This window comes from Acomys minous, assembly GCF_964271855.1.
Source record: "Acomys minous genome assembly, chromosome: 5".
NCBI classification, from domain to species: Eukaryota; Metazoa; Chordata; class Mammalia; order Rodentia; family Muridae; genus Acomys; species Acomys minous.
The window spans coordinates 125,159,977-125,184,855 of record NC_140494.1 but is presented as its reverse complement, the minus strand read 5'-3'; the positions used below and the strand labels follow the sequence as shown (position 1 = coordinate 125,184,855).

Here is a 24,879-nt window from a genome sequence, read left to right as displayed (position 1 = left end):
ATCATGTTATCACAGGTCCATCATGCCCGCCACCAAAATGTTCCTATTTTTAATTCTTTAATGATACACAATGAAGAATCAGTACAAAGATTCGGGTCAGTGGATTATTTTTGTAAGTACTGTTTAGTTAAGACAACCTACAAAGAAAACGAAATTCTGTTCCAAATACTTCCATGTGCCACTTCAGGATAAACTCTGTGTGAGAAGGGCAGACCAACAATGGCTTGTAGAGGAAATGTCACTTCTATTCTGATATAACAGTTTTCATTGTCTATGTTCCTAAACATTTTCTTTTTTGTTTGTTTTGTTTTGTTTCCTAAACATTTTCTTCAAGCCAAGTTATGCTAAATAACAAAAACTAACTTTCCAGGCTGCTCAGCAATTAAGAGCACATGCAGTTCTTGGAAAGGGCCTGCATTCCGTTCCCAGCATCCACACTGAGCAGCTCACAACAGCCTGTAGCTCCAGCTCCAGGGGATCCAAAAGTCTTAAACAAAACAAAATCAAACCCCTATAACTTTCTCTGAGTGATGGTTTCCTTCCACCACTCCTTACCTACTCAAGGAAAATAAAGATTCCTCACAGGTTTGTGGCCAGCTTGAGCTACAAAGTAGATTCTAAGACAGCTAGGGTACAAAGTAAGATCCTGTCTTAAAAAACAATAACAAAAAATCCCAAAGGAGCCAAAAACACCAACTTTCCCAAATAATTGCTGGCTTTTGTTTGTTTTGTTTTTCAAGACAGGGCTTCTCCGTGTAACAGAGTCCTGGCTATCTTAGACTTGTAGACCAGGCTGGCCTTAAACTAACAGAAATCCGACTGCCTCTGTCTCCCCTACGATTAAAGGCTAAAGGCGTGCGCCACTGCACTTAATTGCTTGCTTTTTATTTTTATTTTATTATTATTTTTTGGTTTTGTTTTTGTTTTTCGAGACAGGGTTTCTCTTTGTAGCCTTGGCTGTCCTGAACTCACTTTGTAGACCAGGCTGGCCTCAAACTCACAGCGATCTGCCTGCCTCTGCCTCCTGAGCGCTAGGATTAAAGGTATGTACCACTATGCCCGGCTAATTGCTTGCTTTTAAAAACTTCTTTATCATTAACTAGCTCCCAAAGGCCAGATGTTTTTTCCATTAGTACTTCCTTTATGACTGAGGATTTAAAATGTAAGCTTTGATAAGCAACCCCTTGTCTCATAATCTTAATATTGATGAAGAGAGGAGGGAGGACTGCCTGGGAAACGGGAAGGGAGCCACTAGAGGACAGGAAGGACACAGGAAGGACAGTTGAGGACAGGGACAAATTAGAGCCAGGTGTGGTGGCTCACATCTTTGACCCCAGCAATCAGGGAGGCAGAGGCAGGTGTATCGCTGTGAGTTCAAAGCCAGCCTGGTCCAGGACAGCCAAGGTTACAGAGAAACCTAGACCACAGTGTGAGCTCCCTGGACTTGGAGAGACAGCTTACTTCTCATGTTTCTTATCTTACACTACCTATTTGACTTGAGAAGCTTAAGGAGAAAATAAAATGTATGCACCACACACTTATAAACTTCCATGTAGGCTCATATTTTGCTTGTTTTGTTGCTATGGCTCCAGTACCAACACAAGGCCTTAATACACAGCAACCACTGATTAGATTTCTGATGCCTGAATAAATATTATTATTCTTACTTCACATAGCATCTACTACTACACACAACTGTGGCCTATCCAGCTACCAAATCAGATTTCTTCAACTCTATAGAAGGCTGCTGCCTGCCTTATGTATGTACGCTGCCAAATACTGTGTCCAAACAAGTAAAATCAATGTTTGGTTGAATTGACTACTTTCTTTCTTTGTTTTGTTTAATCAACAGGGTTTCTCTGTGTAGCCTTGGCTGTCCTGGATTTGCTCTGTCGACCAGGCTGCCCTCAAACTTGCAGAGATCCACCTGCCTCTGCCTCTCCAGCGCTGGGATTACAGGCGTGCATTACAGCGCCTGGCTGACTACTTTCAATTAATTGAAATTTACTTAACAAGCACTACCTTTTTGGGGGTTTGTTTGTTTGTTTGAGACAGGGTTTCTCTGTGTTATCTTGGCTGTCCTAGATTCACTTTGTAGACCAGGCTGGCCTCGAACTCACAGCGATCTGCCTGCCTCTGCCTCCTGAGTGCTGGACATGTAAAGGAGAAGAGACTATGAAAGAAAAAAATCTGCAGGTAGAGTGGGAAGGGGAAGAGGGGGTTAATACACTACAGTCAATGAAAGGAAACGGAGAAGGAAGCACTACTAGGGTGGAAGCAGTAAGAGGAAAAGGGGAAAGACAGGGGAGGGCAGTTAGAAAAACAAGTACAATGACATGTATGTGTAAAACGTTAACAGTGACACCCACTTCTTTATATGCTAACCAAATAAATCAAAAAGACTTCTAAATTCTTCATATTTTCACCATGCGTACTACTTTCTCTTCTGTGTATGCTTTTATATAGTAGACATCCTAAAGGTTTATAAGTAATACTTGGTATAATTAGAACACAAAGTATTTGGGAACATAGTAAGGAGCCACAGATAAGAGATATTTAACAACATGATGATTAAGAACAGTGCCAAGAAGAAAGCTGGAAAAAGAAGTTAAATAAGGAAGGAGGCTGGTTTAATCCCTGTACTTGGGAGGTAGAGGCAAGTGGAACTCTGAGTTAAGGTCAGCCTAGACTACATAGTAAGGTCTTGTCTCAAAAACTACATGAAATCAAAAAGAAGAAGAAGAAGAGGAGGAGGAGGAAGAAGAGGAGGAGGAGGAGGAAAAGACAAAGGAGGAGCAAGAGAAAGGAAAACGGGAAAAAAAGAAAGAAAGAAAAGAAGCTGGACTTGTAACCCTAGCCCTTCAGAGCCAGAGGCAGGAAAACAGCCCACAGATTTGAGGCCAATTTGATCTATATAGTGAGTTCCAACCCATCCAGTGCTACATAGCGGATCCCATTTCAAAAATTAAAGGTGTGATGACATACACTCATAATCCTGGCACTCAGAAGGCAAAGGCAGGCAGATCTCTGTAAATTTTGAGGCCAGCCTGGTCTATAGAGCAAGTTCTGGACAAACCGGGGCTACACATTGAGACTCTGTCTCAAAAAAGGGTGGAGGAAGACTGCAGGAAAAATAATTAGCAATTACAAAGAATGTAGTCAAGAGTGTCTGGTCTTAAGTAAGGAGGCTCTCAAACCATGGCCCTGGGGACAAGCATGAACATCTTTCTGGTACTTTGTTTAAAATGAACATTTTTTGATCATGTGTAAGAAGAGTTCAGCTGAAAAGTCTTGACAGTGGAACTTTAATAAACTCCCCAAGGGATTCTGATGCACACAACAAACTTAAAAGTCACTGGGCTAGTCCCATCAGAGAACTAGAATGACATCTAATTAGAGGAAGCTTCCAAGTGCAAGGACCATGTGTGCTAATATTAAATTAGTAGCAAGAACAGAACTTCTGAGGCCCTGTTCCTTTTAATTATCCCTGCTCTCGGGTACTGAAAAATATATTCTTTTAAGCTTCTAAAGAATACTGACAAAACACAACTATGTGCCATGGCCAAGAACCACTGACCTGTAGCTCCAATATTTTGATTTGTTTGCTTGCTTGGCTTTTGGTGATGGGTACAAAAGCCAGGGCCTTGAATATACTAAGCACATCCTTTTGGTTTTTTCAAGACAGAATTTCTCTGTGCAGCCCTGGTTGTCTTGGAACTCACTCTGTAGACCAGGATGGCCTTGAACTCAGGATTAAAAGTACATTCTTTACCACCACAAATTTTGATGTTCCATTGTCATTATCATTCAGTTTAAGCATTATTAAACTTCCATCTTGTTTTCTAGCCTAAGAGTTATTAAGTGTTCTTAAAATTACAAACATTTTAAAGTCACTTAAACAAAAGCACAGGTTCCCTGGAATATTCTCTGGAGTGACTGGTAATTCTTTGAGACCTTTCAGGGACTATTCCAGCAAAGGCTGGGATTTACTTCTCTTTCCCTAGAAACAACACCAAGGCCACTCACTTGAAACAAGTCTTAGCCTAGGATTTTTTTTCCCCAAAGTAAATCATTTTTATTTTTTTATTTTTATTCAATAAACAACATAAAGTACCTACTCCTGAAACCACTTCTAAGCAAATCTTTCTCTTTTTTTATACTTTTATTTTATTATACATGTATAAAACAAACTACATACAGCAGAGAGAACCATGTGACAATCATGAGACAGCCTAGGATTTTTAAAAAACACAAATAATGTCCTATAAAAGCTCCGGGCAAATGTCTTTCTCCCTCTAGTCATAGCTAAGGTTGAAAGGAAAAAGGCATTTCCCTTCGTTAGGCTAATTTTTTCCTGTTGTTTTTGTTTTTGTTTTTTGTTTTTTTGTTTTTTTTTTTGCAGCAAGCACAGAGTAGGCAGGTCTACCTCTGGCATTTCTCTTTATATTATGTATACAAGGCTCCTTTTTGTTGACTTCTAAGTCCTCCAGACATAATCTTGATAGTCAGCTGGCTTCAAACTCACTAGATTGCACAGGCTGTTGTTCTCTGATCCTCAATTTATACTGGTTCAGTCTCCCTACTGCTAAGCATTCACCTCCACACTTGTATCCCACTCACATATCTTAAAAAAAAAAAAAGTCATTTGGAACCAGAAGATGCCCTAAGGCAGAAGGTGCGTGTTTCTCTGTGCGTAGCCTTGCCCTCCTGGACTCCCTTTGTTTGAGTATTCTTTTGTCTCTTTTTTTTTTTTCTTTTTTTCTAGACAGGGTTTCTCTGTGTAACTGTGACTATCCTGGACTCACTTTGTAGACCAGGCTGGCCTGGAACTCAGATATCTGCCTGCCTCTGCCTCCAAGTGCTGGGATTAAAGGCAGCTGCCACCACGTCCAGCTCCCTTTTTAAAAATGTTTGTTGTTGTTTCGAGACAGGGTTTCTCTGTATAGCCTTGATTGTCCTGGACTCACTTCGTAGACCAGGCTGGCCTCAAACTCACAGCGATCCACCTGCCTCTGCCTCCCGAGCGCTGGGATTACAGGCGTGCGCCACCACACCTGGTTTTAAAGTGTTTTTTTTTAAATCTCATTTGTGTTGTGTCTACCTGTATGGATGTGAGCCATGAGTGTGTCTGGTACCTACTAAGGTACCAAGGGTGTCAGATCTCCCCAAACTGGAGTTACAGATGATTGTGATACTGAGAGCTGAACCTGAGTCCTCTGCAAGAACAGAAAGTGCTCTTAACCACTGAACCATTCATTGCTCCAGCCCCCTTTAAAAAAACAAACTTTGGCCTCAGATTCAACCATCCTGCCTTCACCTCCAAGATGCTTAGATTACAGAACTATACCAAAAGAAGCCCTGTGCAATTGTACCTATCCTTAACAAAATAAATGTTACACTAGATTATGGTAGAAATTTGGAAATTATGATGCCCTATCTATACTCCCATTTCAAACTCTTTCCTTTTTTCATTACTTGCAAAGTTCATTTCTAAGATGTTTTCTAACTTACCAAATAACTACCAGGAAGTATTAATTTGTGGTATTTACCATTCCTTTCTATGATCCCTAAACTTTTTCAATATGCCATTTTTGTAAATCAGACTTTTAGCCGGGCACAGTGGTGCACACCTTTAATCCCAGCACTCGGGAGGCAGAGGCAGGCGGATCGCTGCAAGTTTGAGGTCAGCCTGGTCTACAAAGTGAGTCCAGGCAGTCAAGGTTACACAGAGAGACCCTGTCTCGAAAAACCAGGAAAAAAAGAAAAGAAAAGAAAATCAGGCTTTTAATAAATTCTGGTATATATAGACAAATAAAATTGAAGAACAGAAAAAGCAACTTATATTAGAGTAGTAAATTTCTCTTTTTCCTTTAATTTTTTCATTATTTTTATTATTTATGCAACAAAATAAGTAACAACACAATGTTAAACTAGCTAGCTTCCTTTTCTACACTTGGTTAAAATTTTTCATACAAATATGCAACTTAACTCCATCTTTTTTTTTTTTTCAAGACAGGGTTTCTTTGTGTAGCCTTGGCTCTCTTGGACTCACTTTGTAGATCAGGCTGGCCTCGAACTCACAGAGATCCACCTGCCTCTGCCTCCCCAGTGCTGGGATTAAAAGCATGTGCCACCATGCCTGGCTTACTTAACTTCATCTTTAATACATGTCTTTTGTTACTATTTCAGGCGGTGGATCAATTTCTATTGATATAGAAATCTTAAGAAATAATCATTGTAGGGGCTGGAGAGATGGCGCAGAGGTTAAGAGCACTGACTACTCTTCCAAAGGTCCTGAGCTCAATTCCCAGCATCCACATGGTGGCTCACAACCACCTACACTGAGATCTGATGCCCTCTTCTGGCCTACAGGCATACATGCAGGCAGTACACTATATAAATAATAAATAAATCTTATTTTTTTAGAAAAGGGGAAAGAAAGAAAGAAAGAATCATGGTAGGCAGGCAGTGGTGGTGTATGCTTTTAATCCCTGCTCGGGAACAGAGGCAGGTAGATCTCTGAGTTTGAGGCCAGCCTGGTTCTACAGAGTGAGTTCCAGGACAGCCAGGGCTACACAGAGAAATCCCATCTCAAACATAACCAAACAAACAAAGGGAGTCCACAACAGGCAAGGCTACACACAGAGAAACCCTGTCTGGAAAAAAATTTTTAATTAAAAAGAAAAGGGACAATCATTGTAAAGTGTATCACATGACAGTTTTTATTTTAAAGTCACATACATCTCACTCTTTGTGGCCTATCAAAAATTACTCAGTGTAGCTGTGAGTTCGAGGCCAGCCTGGTCTATTAAGCAGAGTCCAGGACAGCCAAGGCTACAGAGAGAAACTCTGTCTCAGAAAAAAAAGGAAAGAAAAGAAAAGAAATGGCCCCCAACTAAAAATAGGATAAAAAACTAGTTTGAGAAGATGCAAAAGGAAAAACTGCCAGGAACCTGCAATACCATTACTACAACCACCTGTACCACCTGCTTCAGAGAATCTGACACCCTCTTATGGCCTCTGAGGACATATATGTGTACACACACACACACACACACACACACACACACACACACACACCCTACACACACACCTACACATAATTATATTAATTAAAACAAAACAACACAGGAGGCTACTGAGAAAAGACACATGCATCTGTGTGATGGAGGCAGGAGAATGCATGGATGGTGAGCTCAATGACAGGCCAGTCTATGCAAAACTCTGAAAATCAGCAGCAACAACAAAAATTGCACAGATTCTATAGTAGTCTAGGCTATCTGAAACTCTGTCTCAAAAATAACAACAGCAACAATAACAAATCCTAAGTGGGGCACGGTGGCGCACACCTTTAATCCCAGCACCCGGGAGGCAGAGGCAGGCGGCTTGCTGTGAGTTCAAGGCCAGCCTGGTCTACAAAGTGAGTCCAGGACAGCCAAGGCTACACAGAGAAACCCTGTCTCAAAAAAAAAAAAAGGCTAGCCTGGTCTACAATGTGAGTGCAGGACAGCCAGGGCTACACAAAGAAACCCTATCTCAAAAAACAAAACAAAACAAACAAAAGTAGGGAGGGCAGAGAGATCAGTTAATGCAGAATGCTTACTATGAAAACATGAGGACCTGAGTCCAAATCCTAAGTACCCACCTAAAAGGAGCCAGGCATGGCTGTGCTTGGCTGCAACCCAGCATTGGGCAGCAGAGAGAGGTGAATCCTGGGAACTCACTGATCAGACAGCCTTGGCAAAAGACCAAGCAGTCAGTTTAGTGAGAGAGCCTGCCTGAAGGCAGTAAGAGGAAGAGTGACAAAAGATACTTAATGTCCTCCTGTGGTTTCCACATGCATGGGCACACCCACACCCACACACTCGGGCAGGCAGCCCTCCCACCCCATTCACATGTAGTTACTGCTTTTACATACACATAATAAAATAAGAAGAAAAACACATTACATTATGTCAAAAGTAATACTATTGTATCTACAGAGCTAGTTCTGGGACATAGCATGACATTACAATTAAGTTATATTAAATTCAGAATGTTATAAAAACAATCATGTATGATATACACGCGGTAGTTACTGACCACTTCAAAGTTCCACTGGTGCCCTGTGTCCCAGCCTGGGACTTTACCCTTTCACGACTCAATCGTCCATGTGTGGCATCACTGTTTACTTAACACACTAGAGAATAATGTCTACTAGAGCGTGCACTCTGTTTTGGTCACCCCAGTGACTCACACTTCTGACTAGGAATCCTACAGATGGGACCTTCTAATACTGTACAGAATACACCTCGAGTATCAAGGACTAAGCAGAGTTCATGTTTGGCTCTACCCAAATAAAAACATATTGACGAACCTGAATAATCTAGTCTATTCTAATATACTTAAGTATGAAAAGATAAATTAAAAAAAGATAAATCAATTCAAGAAATCCAAAGTTGAATAAAACATAGAATGTTTCATGCAGAGGAATGGAATGCTGCAGAACTAAGGACTGAAAATTCTGAATTCTTAACACAGGTAAGCCCCTGACCCACCAACACTTCTCAATCATAAATTGGTGTGAATATTCAAATATAAGTTAAAAATGCTTTTAAAGCGTTAATTTTTTTTAACTAAAGAGAAAAAATTCATTGTCCAACCTGTTCCACACACAGATAAATCCCAGTGGCCCTGAAATCAGTACTGGTAAGTGTGGCAACTTAGATTGAAAGTAAGCTCAGTAAGTGCAAGGCAGCATTTCAAGGGCTAAGCCTAGTGTAATCACAGCTGAGTGCACAAAGACATTTATGCTGTCAGTACTGTCCTAACAAGAGGCTGACTTCCAAGGCATGGCACAGCCTTGTCTGTGAGAAGGCTAAAACTTCAAGACCAAAAGGAGACCTAAATGCTATCTGTATTTAATGAATCGCACATTTCTAGAGTAGATATTCAGCTCCTACTTTAGCCAATAAAACTAACCAGAGCTGCTAATAGCCACACTAAGCACTATGGGAATGTCCCAACGCAAAACACCCAAACCTAGAAAATTTCAAAATACTAACCATTTGCTAACTAACAGAAAAGGTTTCAACCATCACATACAATAAACAACTTTAAAATATGCTTCAGAAGCACACTGTGTGTGTGTGTGTGTGTGTGTGTGTTACATAATAACTATCAGGGAGAGGAGGGAGTGTACAGAAGCAAAATAAAGGGAAAAAATTGCAAAAAGAGAAACTACAAAAGATAAAAAGGCAAAATGAAAGCTAAACAGAAGTCCTTCCTCACAAAATGCTTAATGTTATAATTTTATAAACTGTACCTATTTGTGTATGTTTATGTAGGAGCACACATGCCATAGCACACATGTAGAGGTCAGAGGACAGCTTGTAAGAATTGGCTCTCTTCTTCCACCATGTGGGACCCAGAGATTGAATTCAGGTTGCTAGGCTTGGAGGCAAGCACCTTTACCTGGAAAATACCTCACTGGCTTCCAGTTACATTTTTTAAAAAATGTACATTGATGTTTTGCCTGTACATGTTTGTGTATCTCTGTGTGTAAGGGTGTTAGAGCCTGGAGCAGGAGTTACAGACAGTTCTGAGGTGTCATGTCAGTGCTGGGAATTAAACTTGGATCGAATGGGAGCACAGCTAATGTTCTTAACCTCCCAGATCTCTCTCTACCACCAATGTTTTTTAATAGTATATGCATGGTGTCCTCAAGAGATGTTAGGTCATGAAGCACGATGTATTTTAAGAAATAAATCAGACAAAATATCCTTTACGGGGGCTGGAGAAATGGCTCAGAGATTAAGAGCACTGGCTACTCTTCCATAGGTCCTGAGTTCAATTCCCAGCAACCACATGGTGGCTCACAACCATCTGTAATGAGATCTGGTGCCCTCTTCTGGCTTCTTCTGGCACACATGCAGGCAGAGCACTGTATAAACAATAATAAATAAATCTTTTTTAAAAAATCCTTTACAATCACAATGGAATGAAATTAGATAACAATTATCAAACAATAAACAGATAATTCATAAATATGTAAAAGCTAAAGGGCACATTCATGACCAACAATTCCAAGAAGAAACCACAAGGAAGAAATGAGAGCATTACCACTCAAGAGACTGAGGTAGGAGGAAAAGTTCAAGGCCACTAGGGTCTGCCTACTGTCTTGAGGGGGGAAAAAAATCACAAGATCTGTAAGTTCAAAATCATCCTAAACTCCTCAATATATAACATGGTGATTTCTAAGACCTTGTCTCAAAAACAAGGAAAAAGAAAAACAAAACAAAACAAAAAACAGGACCACCTGGCTTCACAAATACATTTCAACCAACATAACCTATGGTTTAAAAACTAGAGCTCCTATCTGCTACTCAGAAGGCTGGGGCAGGAGAATGGCTCGAGACAACTCCCACAAGTTGTCCTCTGACTGCCATACATACTCCATGACACACACAGTGCAAATGTGGGCACACACACAACCGCACCTGTGCATGTGCGCGCACGCACAGACACACACACACACACACACACACACAAACACACTACATAAATGTGATTTTTAAAAAAACAACCAATTTTAAGTATTTGCACACCAAAAGAATTTGTGTTTGTAATAAATTTCCAATTGATGCTGATGCTGCTGATCAAAGGATACCCACAGAGGATGTGGAGCACACCTTTAATGCCAGCAACCAGGGAGGTAAAAACAGTGGGTCTCTTATGAACTTGAGGCCAGCCTGGTCTACACAAAATGTTCCAGGCCAGCAAGACCACAAGGTAAGATTCAGTCTCACACAAAACAAAACAAACACACAAAACAAAAATCAAACAAAGAATTCAGCTACAGTCAGTGATATAGTGCTTGTCTACCATGAACAAGAACCTTGGGGTCAATACATTTTAAGAGACAGACTTTTTTTTTTTTGAGACAGATATCTTTTATAATCACAATGGGATGAAATTAGACAATTAGTGAACAACAACAAAAAGAAGGCAAATATATAAAAGCCTGTAATTCCCAGAAGAAACCAGAGAGCAGAAATCTGGACAGTTTATCACTTAGGAGGCTGGGATAAAGAGAAAAAAGTTCACCAGGCCACCAGACCTACTTAAAGAAAACAAAATAAAATCCCCCAAAACAAAAACAAAAAGCCAGACCCTGGCTAGGCTGTATTTGACAACAGCCTGGTCTACAGAGCGAGTTCCAGGACAGGCATGGCTACACAGAGAAACCTTGTCTCAAAAAAACAACAGATAGGTAGATAGGTAGGTAGATAGATAGATAGATAGATAGATAGATAGATAGATGGATGATGGATCAATCTATCATCTAAGCCTATGGCTCTCAATACTGCATGCCCACTGCAAACACTTGAAAAGCTTGTTTGTTTGTTTGTTTTTTAAACATTTGCTTATTGGTGTGTGTGTGTGAAGTGCATGTGTAGGTACACATGCCTCAGAGCACATGTGGACATCAGAGGGCAACTCTGTGAAGCTGGGTCTCTCCTTCCATCTTATAGAGGTTCTGGAGCTTGTACAGTAAGCAGTTTTAGCCTCAAAGCCATCTCACCAAATCCTGAGTAGGCTTCTAACATCTGTAGATAACGCCCAGGCCAGTGGTGCACATCTGTGATTCCCATACTCAGGATACTGCAAGCAGAAAAAATCTAAGTTCGAGGTCAACACAAACCACACACAAAGATGAAGAAATACAAAGATTCTGTCTCGCCAGATGGTGGTAGCGCACACCTTTAATCCCACCACTTGGGGGGCAGAGGCAGGTGGATCACTGCGAGTTCAAGGCCAGCCTGGTCTGCAAAGCGAGTCCAGGACCATCAAGTCTACATAGAGAAACCCTGTCTTGGAAAACAAAAAACAAAAACAAAAACCCTAAGGATTCTGTCTCCAATGAATGAATGAATGAATATATTTTCCTTCTAGAGGAGTATGTATTCCCAGGTGAAAATTTTTGGGGGTGGGGGGGTTGGATTTCTGAAACAGTTTCTCTGTGTAGCCTTGACTGTCCTGTCACTTTGCAGACCAGGCTGATCCCAATCTCACAGAGCTCTGCCTCCCGGAGTCCTGGATTTACAGGCGTGCGCCACCACCCCTGGCCTCCCCAGGTACGTGTAATGACAGCTGGCCTGTTCTCTCGCTGACTCTCCTTCCCATCAGGATCATGGCCCCTGGATTCCCGTCCCGTTATAGCCCTGCAGTACTCCGAGATTCTAGCCGCACCTTTGTACCGCTATAGAACATGGTTGTGATGGACACAATTCTGCCCTGAGCATTGATTCAATTTAGAATTCAGAGCCTTAAAATATTTCTAGCATATTCAACCCAGGAAACTACATTCCACCGTTTAAAATACAGTTACACAACAAACATTTTCTTTGAGCCAGTTAACTCCTTCTTTCCCTAGTAGATAAACCGGAGAGAAAAACATTAATGTACCAAAATGATATTAATAAAATAATTAATAGGTTTCCAAATGGCTTCACAAGTTGCTTCCTTAGAGCAAATTGCTTTTCCAAAGCCATTAAAGACTGTTTCAAAACAAAGAATCAAAGCATACACAACTAAACATACTAAAGCTCTGAATAGTTGTATGATTTGTTTTCTCAACAGATGTGCGTGCTGCAAGCCCTGAATTCACCAGATGCATATTAATCTGTACTTTAAATTTTTACATAACACCCCACTCTAGTTTTATAAATACACTATCACATGAAAGCAAAATCCAGCTGTTGCTTTATGGCATTAAATATTAACAGGTTATCCTCACTATACAAAACTCAAAAAAATACAGTAAGATTCATTTTAATCCAGCCAAATGCCTGCTCACCAAGTACAGGATATGATAACCTCACCATTATTTTTGCACTTGCTGATTTTTATCTATAATATGAAATGAATTTGCTAGAAACTAAAGCTAATGTCACAGGCCTATAATTCCAGCACTAGGGAGGCAGAGGTAGGCGGACCTTTTGTGAATTCAAGATCAGCCTGGTCTACAAAACGGAAAAATACTATAATAGTTTAAGACATTTAAAAAAAATATGTGTATGTGTGAACCATGCACTTCTTGTACCCTGAGAAGCCATAAAAGGGTGTGAGAGCCCTCAACACAGTTACAGGCAGTGAGGAGCTGCTCTGTGAGCAGTGGAACTAACCAAGAGTTGAGCGTGGTCTGAACTGAGCAAGCTCTCTCACCCCACACCAGTCGTAAACAGCCTACTTAAATTTATTGAAAAAATTTGTCTTTTATATCTTCAGGTTTTTTTCCCTTCAAAATGTAGTTATATGAGCAATAGGACTACAGTGGAAGTGAGGAGGCCTGAACTTCTGTCCGATTCATTAGCCAGCTACACAACCCTAGGCAAGGCCTTCAGCTCTTCTCCACGTGTCACAGCTAGAGAGTAAATGTGTCTAGCTTGACTTTCTTCATGCTTTCTTTCAGCCTTATGACTTCATCATCTTTTCTTGTTTTTAATTTTGTTTATAATGTGTGTATGATGAGTATGGAGCTGGCATATTTCATGGCGTGTGCACAGAGGTGAGAGGACAGCTTCATGGAGTTCTCTCCTTCTACCTTTATGTGGGATCACGGGATCAAATTCACATCACCAAGCTCAAGGCTTTAGGCCTGGGCAGCAACACCTCACTGGCCCAGTTCCATAATGTTTGAAACTTAAGAAATAGAAGCATTAACCAGATGGATTCATTAAACACAGTGTGAGCTTACACATGGATTGATCTGGAGAGCATCTATGGAGAACCTAGGGGCTTTCACACAGATAGCTCCTTTAGTCTTATTGACTAAGACAGGGACATCATGTAGTTGGTGAAGTGTGTGCCTAGACGTACAAAGCCCTGGCTCCACTCCCAGATCTGCATAAAACCGGACATGGTGGAAAACACCTGTAGACCCAGCACTCCAGAGATAAAGGCAGGAGGACCACAGGTGCAAGGTCTTCCTCCTCTAGCAAGCTGGAGTCCAACATGAAACTCTGTCTCAAAAAGGGAGGTGGCAGTTGCCAGGCAGTCATGCGCATCTTTCATCCCAGCACTCTGAGAGGCAGAGGCAGGTGAGTCTTTGTGAGTTCCAGGACAGCCTGGGCTACATAGAGAAACCCTGTCTCAAAAAAAAAGGAGGGGGGCTAGTTAGGGACAAAAGAACCACTAAATATGGCTAGTAAACTATTATTGCATTGTATCATAAATGATCAAAATATTTAGCTACTATGATACCAACTGAGGTTAAGCTGTTTTGGGAAACAAGGTGTTGCAAGGGGAAAGCCAGCTGCGAGAGAACTCTCTTAGGGCATCTTTCTATTGCTTTCAGTGTCTAGAGTCTCAACCTTAGTGATCTGGCTCAGAGCAAGAATACGTGTGATCTATCAAGCCCAAGGCCCAGGGTTCAGGGCCTAACATTAACAACAAACGAAGACCAAAGAAAAGACTCAGTATTCACAAAATAAGAATAAGGCATCGTTCTCTCCTGGGCCCCCTCCCACACCCCACCCTCACAGCCCACCCCACCCCGAGACAGGGTTTCACTGTGTAGACTTGGCTGTCTTGGACTTGATTTGTGGAGTAGGCTGGCCTAAAACTCACAGAAATCCTCCTGCCTCTGCCTCCCAAGTGCAGGGATTAGAGGCGTGCACAATCGTACCCAGCTCAAGGCACAGTTCTTAAACTGATCATAGACCTAAATATAAACAACAAAATGTCAAAGTTAGTACAGGAGAAACTCTTAGGCTTAGCAGTAACTTCATAGATTTAACACCAACAGTACAACCCAGGGAGAGAAAATGACTAATTAGACTTAAAAAAAAAAAAAAAAAAAACATTACAAATGGAGGGAGGGTGAGGAGAAGGATCTCTGTGCTGCTCTTCCAAAGGCCCTCAGTTCAGTCTCCAGCACCATATAGCACTGCTGGAACATAATCATCTAAAACTCCAAGTTCAGGGGATGCTTTCTTCTAGACTCAACAGGCGCTGCAGGAACATGGTGCATACACAATACATTCAGGCAAAACATTCACACAAAAATAAATAAACTTTTTAAAAATTAAAAATAGGAGCCGGGCGTGGTGGCGTACGCCTTTAATCCCAACACTCAGGAAGCAGAGGCAGGCAGATCACTGTGAGTTCAAGGCCAGCCTGGTCTACAAATTGAGTCCAGGACAACCAAGGCTAACAGAGAAACCCTGTCTCAAAAAACAAAAACAAAAAAATAAATAAATAAAAATTAAAAATAGGCCAGCAAGATGGCTCACTGGATGAAGGCACTTATCACACAAGCCAGATAACATGAGTTCTATTTTGGGGACACAGGCAGAAATGGGATAAGAGAACCAACTACACACACGCGCCGCCCCCTCACACACACACACACCAAACACACACACACACAAATACAGCCCCTCTCTCTCACAGAGACACACTACACAAATATTTTTTAAGAGATAAACAAGAAAACCCAAAAAAAAGTTGCAAAAATATAATAAAGGATTTGCATCAAAATATGTATTATAGAATAAAGCATGAGAAGAAACTGGGGAGATGGTTCATTGGTAAAGTATATGAGGATCTGGTTTTTTAAAAGGCCAATCAGGCCCTGGCATACGCCTTTAATCCCAGCACTAGAGAAGCAGAGGCAGGTGGACTCTGAGTTCCAGGCAGCTGGGTCTACAGAATACAACCGCCTCAAATAAACAACACAAAATAGCCAGGCACCAAAGCTCACATCTATAATGCCAACACAGTGAAGGAAAAACAAGAAGATCTCTGGAGCTCTCTAGAGAGCCAGCCTAGCCCAACAGGTGAGAAGTCCCATCTCAAAAAGTAAAATGGAAAGGTTGGAGAGATGGCTTAGCAGTTAAGAATACTGGCTGATTTTCCAGAGGGCCTGGTTTGATTCCTAGGGCCCCTATGGTAATTCATAACAGGATATAATCCTAAGGAGTCTGATAGCCTCTCCTGGCCTCCAAAGAGCACCAGGTACACACATGATGTACAAACATACATGAAAGCAAAACACCCATACACATAAAACTAATTAAGTAATTGCAATAAATAGAAAAGAACTGAAAACAACCAACATTGAACTCTGACCTCTATACATACATACATACACATGTGCGCACACACCTATACCCAGCACTTGAGGTGGAGGGAGGAAGATCAGGCGTTCAAAACCAGACTATACCATATGAAAGTCTTTCTCAGCCAGGCGTGGTGGCGCATATTTTTAATCCCAGCACTCGGGAGGCAGAAGCAGGTGGATCTCTGTGAGTTCCAGGCCAGCCTGGTCTTCAAAGCAAGTCCAGAACAGCTAAGGCTCACACAGAGAGACCCTGTCTCAAAAAACCAAAAACAAAACAAACAAGACAAAAACAAATAGTATGATGCTGCCCATCAATCACGGCACTCAGGAGGCAGAGGCAGGCAAACCTGTGAGTTCAAGGCCAGCCTGGTCATTCAGGCCAGCCAGGGCTACAGAGTAAGATCTTTTCTCACAAGGCGAGTGGTGGGCAGCGGGAAGAAATTAAAATTGTAAAAAGAACTTATATTTGTCTGAAGTAACTGTCACCTCGGAGGCTTACTGCCTTTGCTAACCTAGGCCTAGTCCTGGAAGCTTCTAGCCTCCGCACAATCTAACCCAGGCATAGAATGCTTTCAGCTCTGACACTTAATACTGAACAAGCTCACCCTTTCTTGTTCTTACTGAGCTCTGGGCTGGCTGGTTCAACTCAGCTGTTCTGGCTCAAACTCCTTTCCCAGCTGATTTATTCAATCTGGCTTTTCTTTCAGCCCCAAAATTGCTCTGCATGGCCTCAATCTGGCTTTTCTTTCAGCATCTAAATTACTCTGGTTGGCCTCAAACTAACTCCAGCAATCTGTTCTAATCTCCCGGCTCATTCGTTTGGTCTTCACCTAAACCTAGCTCGTTCTCTCTTTGCAGCCCCGCTCTTCTACTGTCCTGGTAAAACTGTCTCCTCTCCCTCTTATCTCTGTGTTGCCCCCTTAAGTAGCTTCCCTTTCCTCTCTGTTCTCCTGAGAGTTGAGTATATCCTATTCCGATTTGTCACTTTCTCTACCACTCAATTCGACATCACTTTGAAACATGAACGCTTCCTTCTACACACTAACTTTACCCTCATTGTTTGGGATCGAAGGAATGCACCACCACGCCAGGATCTACACTTTTCTTTACCAGATACTTGCTCTATACTGGCCTCGAACTCAGATCTGTTTGCCTCTGTCTCCTGGATTAAAGGCGTGTCTGTATTCCAGCTAGATCACACAGACCTAGAAGGTCTTTGGATGTGATCTTTTGCCAAAACAGTCAATTCTGAATTAAAATCCTTCTACATAAAATGGTAGGTATTTCTACAAGCCTTCAAAACCAAACAAGGCAAAAACATATCCTAAAGATAATTATGAACTGTAACTAACAATGCACCCACATGTCATTAATTGTAACAAACACATAGCATTTACGTAAAATACAAGGTGAAATAATAGGTAAAACTATTTTAAAAGGAGATATATATGGAACTCTTACTATCTGCTTAACTATTCTGTAAGCCTAAACTATTAAAAATTATTTTTAAAAAACAGAAGCTGGCAACATATAAGAAAAGCACAGTAGGGCCGGGCATGGTGGTGCACGCCTTTAATCCCAGCACTACAGAAGCAGAGGCAGGTGGATCGCTGTGAGTTCGAGGCCAGCCTGGTCTATAAAGCGAGTCCTGGAAAGCCAAGGATACATAGAGAGAGACCCGGTCTCAAAAAACCAAACCAAACAAACAAACCAAAAAAACATGAAAAACACAGTAAGGCATACACAGCCATACAGGGTGCATGGTATCACTGTAGACTAAAGAAATTCTAAAACAGTAAAAAGAAATTTTTAATTCTCCCTCCATTTCCCTGCCTCTGTTCACTGGCATCTACATTGGAATGATGTCTAGGAAATAGACAAAAATTTGGGGAAGAAAAAAAAATTGGGGGAAGCTGGAAGAAACTAAAGGCTAGTGATTTAGGAATCTGAAATCTGATTATCATAGACATTCAAGTGTACACTGCGTGCGTGCACACATCCCTTCCTCAATGGCAATCATAAGTATTTCAAACTTTATTAAGAAGGATGTACATCTATGATACTTTCATTCAGAGGCCCAGAAGTCCTCTTACTAAACTAAGGAGTTGTGTGTGACAGAAATGAACATAGATCCAATTCTGTATCTCCTAGAAAAGTTATGCAGCATTTTGATGTGCTGTGGCAGCACTAAGCACTGAGCACTGCTCAAACCTCTTTGGTGAAAAGGGCAATAGCTATTTTGTCCACCCACCTTCTCTGGCCATGCTGTAAATAAAAGCCAAGAGAAAAAAAAAATCCTTTCCCAGAATGTCCATACCTCCATTGTGACAGGCAAATAAAGAACAATTCCTATCCCTGGCATCCCAGCCCCCACATAACTATGCTGCCCACTTGAAGCTTAAGAGAGGGACAGACAACAGCGGTGCAGGGTAGTCCATCTGTCTTCCTACCTCACCACCACACTCCTGCTGGAGACAAAGCGCGCGTCTCTTCCGTCCAGATGGCTCTCTCTTCAGGCCATTTCTGAGATACCACATGACTTCTCCTTTACAGCCTATCCAAGATGCCTGCGTCCCTCAGGCCATGCTAAGTATGAACTACCACAACCTCAGCAAGGTATACTTTTTCTCAGCTCTGGAAATCCAATAGCCCCTTCCTGAGCTTTATTTAGATTCAAATGTGCCCGGTGCCTGCGTGCCAAATTGATCCAAATTGAACTGGGCACACACTTTAGATGAAAACTAAGCCATAGGTACATAGGTAAGGAAAAACTATTGCTACAAGGATAAATTGAAGAGGATTTATTATTAAAATTTAAAATCTCAGATTTTTTTTTTCTGGTTGTTCTATCAAATGAATAAAGATTTATTCTAATACCATCATTTATTCTAATACTCAAAAAAAGAAACAACCCACAGCTTTCTTCAGTAATTAAGCTGTAATTAAGCAGAAATGTCAAAATGACCATCAACACTGGGTCTGGTGGCACAGGCCTGTATCTTAGCACCTGTGAGATAAGGAGCACAATCAAAAGCCTAAGGCCAGCCTTGCCCTTAGAGTAAGTTTGAAGCCAGGTTGGGCTATATAAGACCCTGTCTCAAAACACCAAAACCAAAAGGAAAAAGAAAAGAAACATTTACCAAAAGGATAATAAGATGCAAGAAGCTAACTCATTCCCAGGGAATGTTAATTAAACAATTACCTTTAAGCAATGCCTGTTATCATCCTATGTAATTCAACATTAACAATCCAAGTTATTTAGCTACATTCACTGATAGTTGATATTATATAATCTAAATCTACTGAAGGTTTGTATATTTGAAAATAATCTGATGAATTCAAAGCCACAAAATATGGGAGGGATGAGGAGAGAAGAAATGTGAAACAGATGGCATCTAATTTTTTTCCCTTAGTCCATCTTGAACACAATCCCAATAATGTCAAAATCCAATTTAGCTTTCTAAATAAGTAATCCATAAAACCTAAAATGGCAGTTCTCAAGTAAATTCACTCTTTTCCTCTTCCCAGCTTTTCAGAGACCCTATAGTAAACACCAATGGATAGAGTTACTGTTAAAAAAAAAAAAATCATTCTACAAATTCAAAGCTCTTCCAGGAAAGTTTACTACGCATGTTACTGTGCAGTTACTATCAAAATTGGCAGTACTAAAATCTAGCTATATCTTTTTTTCATTTTTTAAATTTTTATTATTTGTTTTTAGGTGGCTGAAGAGACAACTGTGGGTGCTAGGAACCAAACTCATATTTTTGGTTGTGAGCCTAGCCTTTATCTGCTGAGCCATCTCTCCAGCCTCATTGTTTTTTGGTTTTTTAAAATTTTTTTTATATATACCATGCACATCAGATCACATTACAGATGGTTGTGAGCCACCATGTGGTTGCTGGGAATTGAACTCAGAACCTCTGGAAGAGCAGTCAGTGCTCTTAACCGCCGAGCCATCTCTCCAGCCCTTTATGTTTTTCTTAAAATAAAGATTATTTAACTTGCCGGGCGTGGTGGCGCATGCCTTTAATCCCAGCACTCGGGAGGCAGAGGCAGGCGGATCGCTGTGAGTTCGAGGCCAGCCTGGTCTACAAAGTGAGTCCAGGATGGCCAAGGCTACATAGAGAAACCCTGTCTCGAAAAACCAAAAAAAAAAAAAAAAAAAAAAAAAAAAGATTATTTAACTTGATTAGAAGCTAAATAATTATCTCTGTAAAATATGCTGTAAGACAGAAACAAGGGCCGGGCGTGGTGGTACACGCCTGTAATCCCAGCACTCGGGAGGCAGAGGAAGGTGGATCTCTGTGAGTTCGAGGCCAGCCTGGTCTCCAAAATGAGTCCAGGACAGCCAAGGCTACACAGAGAAACCCTGTCTAGGGGAAAAAACAACAACAACAACAAAAAAACCTCCAGGAAGTACTTTTGATCTTTTGATTTTACTCAAACCAAGTGACTTTTCTCTCCTGAGCTTGTTTCTTTTTTTTCTTTTTTTTTTACTTCTTAACATTTCCAACAGTAACTCTTTTATTCCTGATTTAACAGCACCACAACATAATTAACTAATTCTACGATTCTACTTTATTGTGGGTATGTACAAATGTACATGTGTATGTTTCAGTACACACAATTTCTCTATTATGTCTAAACTTTAAAGATCACCAAAGAGTTGCTCAAGGAAGAGTCAGTGGTTTCTAGATTCCCTCACAAGCAAATTCCACAGCTGACAACTGCAAAGATCTTCAAATTGGTCGCATGCTTGTTATGGAAGAGATCACCAGGGAAAGTATCTCCAGCAGTTTTGTATTTATGGCATATAATTTAGGCAGAATTTTTCACGATAACAGCTATTACCTATTCCTTACATGAAAACGAATGGATTATTAACATTTTGCAAAAAGACAGGTAAAAAAAATAGGCAGTGCTGAGAGCTGACAAAGACAATGTGACATCAACTTTAACTCCAAAAGGGATAAAAAATAACAATTCAAGAAATATAGCAAACGGCTCGGCGTGGTGGCACATGCCTTTAATCGGTAGAGGCAGGTGGATCTCCATGAGTTCGAGGCCAGCTTGGTCTACAAAGGGAGCCCAGGACAGCCAAGGCTACACACAGAAACATAGCAAAAACCCTAGATACATATTTAAGACTGTGCCCTTAGAAGAACCATTTAGAAATTTGAATCACTATACTAAAAATCCTCAACTTTTGCAAAACACAGTTTCAACTCGGCTTAAAACAGAGATACTGAAATTTCTCTCAATTTAAAAAAAAATGTGTAAACCTCTCTGAAAGGTCACACTGAACTGCAAAATTTGTTTTTCATGCAAAAAATATTAAAAGGAGTTATTTATATTCAGCCTCTTTTGAGTATAAAGTACATTTGAAATGTTTTAAATTACTAACCACAAAGAAAACCTGTTAGTTGAAAATCCAACATAAGCTGGGTGTGATGGTGCCTGCTTTTAGTCCCAGCACTCAGGGGGCAGAGGCAGATGGATCTTTGTGAGTTCCAGGTAAGCCTGGTCTATAAACCAAGCTCCAAACCAGCCAGAGCTACACAGTGAGACCCTTTCTCAAAAAGAAAAGAAAAGCCCACCATAACAGGCTACATAGAACTATTATTTTAAGTCCACAGAGAAAATAAGTATATATCAAGATTTTGTTTTCTAAAATAATTTCTACAGTCTGATGACTAATGATTTAAAAGGAGAAATTAATCGTATTTTCATTTATTTTACAGTTTATATGTAAGAATTTCGACAGCATTTGGGAGGCAGAGGCAGGCACTCAGGGGAGAGAGTATGTCAAGACCAATGCCAGCCTGAGTTACATGCTGAGATTGTCTCAAAACAAAACAAAATTAAAATTTGCTAATATTATACTCTAAATCTAACTAAGATGACTCACGCAAGTGATGCTGACCTTAATCTTAAGTCAAGTCTAATTACCTCTAAGAAGACACGTGATGTTAACATTTAAATAAGTTACTTATAAATGTTTATTTCAATCCATGCTATATATAACAGAGTAGTTTATCTGAGAAAAAAATCTATAAAATGTACTTTGATCATTTCAAGAAGCAAACATATTGTACTTAAACATTGATAGGCCGGGTGGTGGCGGGGGAATGTATGTCTTTAATCCCAGCACTTGGGAGGCAGGGGCAGGCGGATCTCTTAGTTTGAGACCAGCCTGATCTATGTACATAGTGAGTTCCAAGACAGCCAAAGCTACACAGAGAAACCCTGTCTCAAAAAACCAAGGGAGAGAGAGAGAAAAAAAAGCTATCAATAGAGCTGGATAGGTGGCTTCGAGGTAAAGAACACTTGCTGCTCTTCCAGAGGACCCAGGTTCAATTCCCAGCACCCACACGGCAGCTCACAAACTGTAAATCCAGTTCCAGAGGATCTAACACCCCCACACAGACATGCAAGCAAAACACCAATGCAGATTAAAATATAAAATTATTTTTAAAAATTTTAAAGAAACTTGATAACTATATTTTGTGCTACTTAAGATCAATTTCTACAGGCTAAAGTTGTAGCTCAATAGTTGAGAATCATAGTATGTATGTGACCATTCTGGGTTGAATGCCCAGCACTACAAAAGAAGTAATAATAAATATGGACATGGTGATGCACGCCTTTAATCTCAACTCTGGGGAGGCAGTAGCAGGTATATCTCTGTGATTTCAAGGCAAGCCTGATCTACACAGTGTGAGTTCCAGGCCAGCCAGAGGTACTCAGTGGGGGCTTGTCTCAAAAATAATAATAATAATAATAATAATAATAATAATAATAATAATAATAAAAAATAATGCAAAGGAAGAATGAAAGAAAGCTAGCTGGGAAGGGGTGGTGCACGCCTTAAATCCCAGCACGTGGGAGGCAGAGGCAGGTGGCTCTCTATGATTTCAAGGCTAGCCTGGTCTACCGAATGAGTTTCAGGACAAATAACGCTACACAGAGAAACCTGCGTCAAAATAATAGTAATAGTAGTAGTAGTAGTAGTAGTAGTAGTAGTAATAATAATAATAATAATAATAATAATAATAATAATAATAATAATAACAATAATAATAATAATAATAAAATGTATAGAAACCCCTCGAGTTCCTGTTGTATACTATAAACAGTTTCCTTTTCAAAAATCCCCTTCCAGTAACTTGGGCCCTCCAACTATGTATGATTAATGGCAATCTTTAAATTCAAAGGTGCTTGCTTTAAGGAGTTATATAAATGATCACCTCTCTTATGACACAGATTAGAATTTAATTCCTACTTGTGAAGAGACTGAAACTGTTATAGTCTATGACTTGACCAAGGTCAACAACTAGCCAAGGGGCATAGGCTAGGTTCACTCCCAGAATTATCTTTCTGAAAGCCAATACTTTCACTTGAGCACAATTATCTCCTTAAAAGATTAAGAGACAGGTCAACAACGGAAGAGTCTCTTATCTCTCCAAATGTTCACTAGTTATGCTGAGATACATCACTATACTACCGACAATTCTGTCACAAACATAAAATGAATATTCGTTTAGAGCACAGCAGGTTTAATAGCAGGTGAGAGAGGTTAAAAAAAGGCTTGCCTCAACATGTCTCATCTAGACCTCTATATATGGATTTCCTAGTGTTTTTTTTTTAAGGCATGTACATTTATAAGGCAACGTTTGAATATAGTCAGATGCTTTCCAGTATTTCACTTTTCTAAGAAAATTTATACCAGATACAAATCGGTCTGGAAGACTGTTAGAATATTCCATTCTGGCACTTTGCAAATATCCGGAATACTATCCAGGGGCAACAAACCCAGTTCCACACTCTTCTTTTACGATGTGACGCGTGCCCACTTGGGGGACGCCGCTCCTCTAGGGCGCCCCGGCGAGGGCTGAGCAGCAATAAAGGAAGAAGCGGGGGACGCGCACGGAAGTTGGGTGGAGGGAGGTCTCATTACCCACTCTTCTGCCCTAGCTCTGCCAAGGGCGGCTCCACGATGCCCAGCAGACACGAAGCCCCCTACAAGCTCGCGAAGCCCGGCTCCGTCCCAGCGGAGAGGGTCTGACACACGGACAGTGGGACGCGCAGGAGGACTACAGCCATCTCGCCAAATCCATACCCTTATTTCGGCGCTGGATGATGCTCTCCGCCCCACCCCACCACCCCCCGTTTTCAGAGCGGGCACTCCAGGTGGGAAACTCCCGGTCTGCATTGGCCGAAGTCTGTGCCTCAGAAAGGGCGCCTCCTACGCCCGGGTCTGAGCCGCCGCCGCCGCCGCCGCCACCCGCAACTCCTGGTTCGCAGGGACCCTGCCGCCCCCGTCCCGCCCCCGCAGCCCTCCGCACACAGGCCCGCGCCCTACCCGGGATCCCGGCGTCCACTGCCCCGCCCCAGCGAAGGGCTCCCCCCCTACCCCACCCCAAAGCCCCTCTTTCTCCTTTCTCACACACGCACACACACTTACACACGCATCTCCTCAGACTCCAGTCTTCCCAGACCCAGTCGAAGCCAGGGCACCTACCTGTATCCGCCGTGCTCCGGGATTTCCAGGGGGCGGGCGCGGTCCCCTCCCCGAGACGGCGAGTGCTTCTCTCAGCCACCCCTTAAAGCGGTGGCTTCGATTTCCCAGGAGCGGGAGGGAGACGAGGAGGCGGAGGGAATGGGGCGGGGAGGGGGGCGGCGGTAAAGAAGAGGAGTTGAGGGGCGGCCGGAGCCGAACCGGAAGTACTAATGATGGCCCCACCCACCGACTGGAGCTGCAGAGCATTCTG

The 24,879-nt window shown here is 41.4% G+C and overlaps 2 protein-coding genes across 14 annotated transcripts in view; one reads left to right on the top strand and one right to left on the bottom strand.

Moving 5' to 3' along the window:
* Window positions 1–24,779, bottom strand: part of CSNK1G1 (casein kinase 1 gamma 1) — a 116,495-nt gene extending 91,716 nt beyond the window's left edge. For 7 of the 13 annotated variants that reach the window (XR_014779379.1, XR_014779380.1, XR_014779381.1 and 4 more), the window contains exon 1: window positions 24,630–24,777. The gene's annotated coding sequence lies outside the window, so the exon portion shown is untranslated. Of the gene's footprint in view, window positions 1–8,642; window positions 8,920–11,563; window positions 11,638–24,629 lie in introns of those variants that run through there. The other 6 variants (XM_084782387.1, XM_084782398.1, XM_084782391.1 and 3 more) reach the window with 5 other exon arrangements.
* LOC311598462 (uncharacterized protein) lies at window positions 20,325–24,715 on the top strand (the record flags this gene model as incomplete). Its single annotated transcript, XM_084783501.1, has 2 exons — window positions 20,325–21,622; window positions 24,083–24,715. The coding sequence occupies exons 1-2, from the start codon at window positions 21,602–21,604 to the stop codon at window positions 24,713–24,715; spliced, it is 654 nt and encodes a 217-aa protein (XP_084639627.1). The 5' UTR covers window positions 20,325–21,601.
* Window positions 24,780–24,879: the final 100 nt, after the last annotated feature.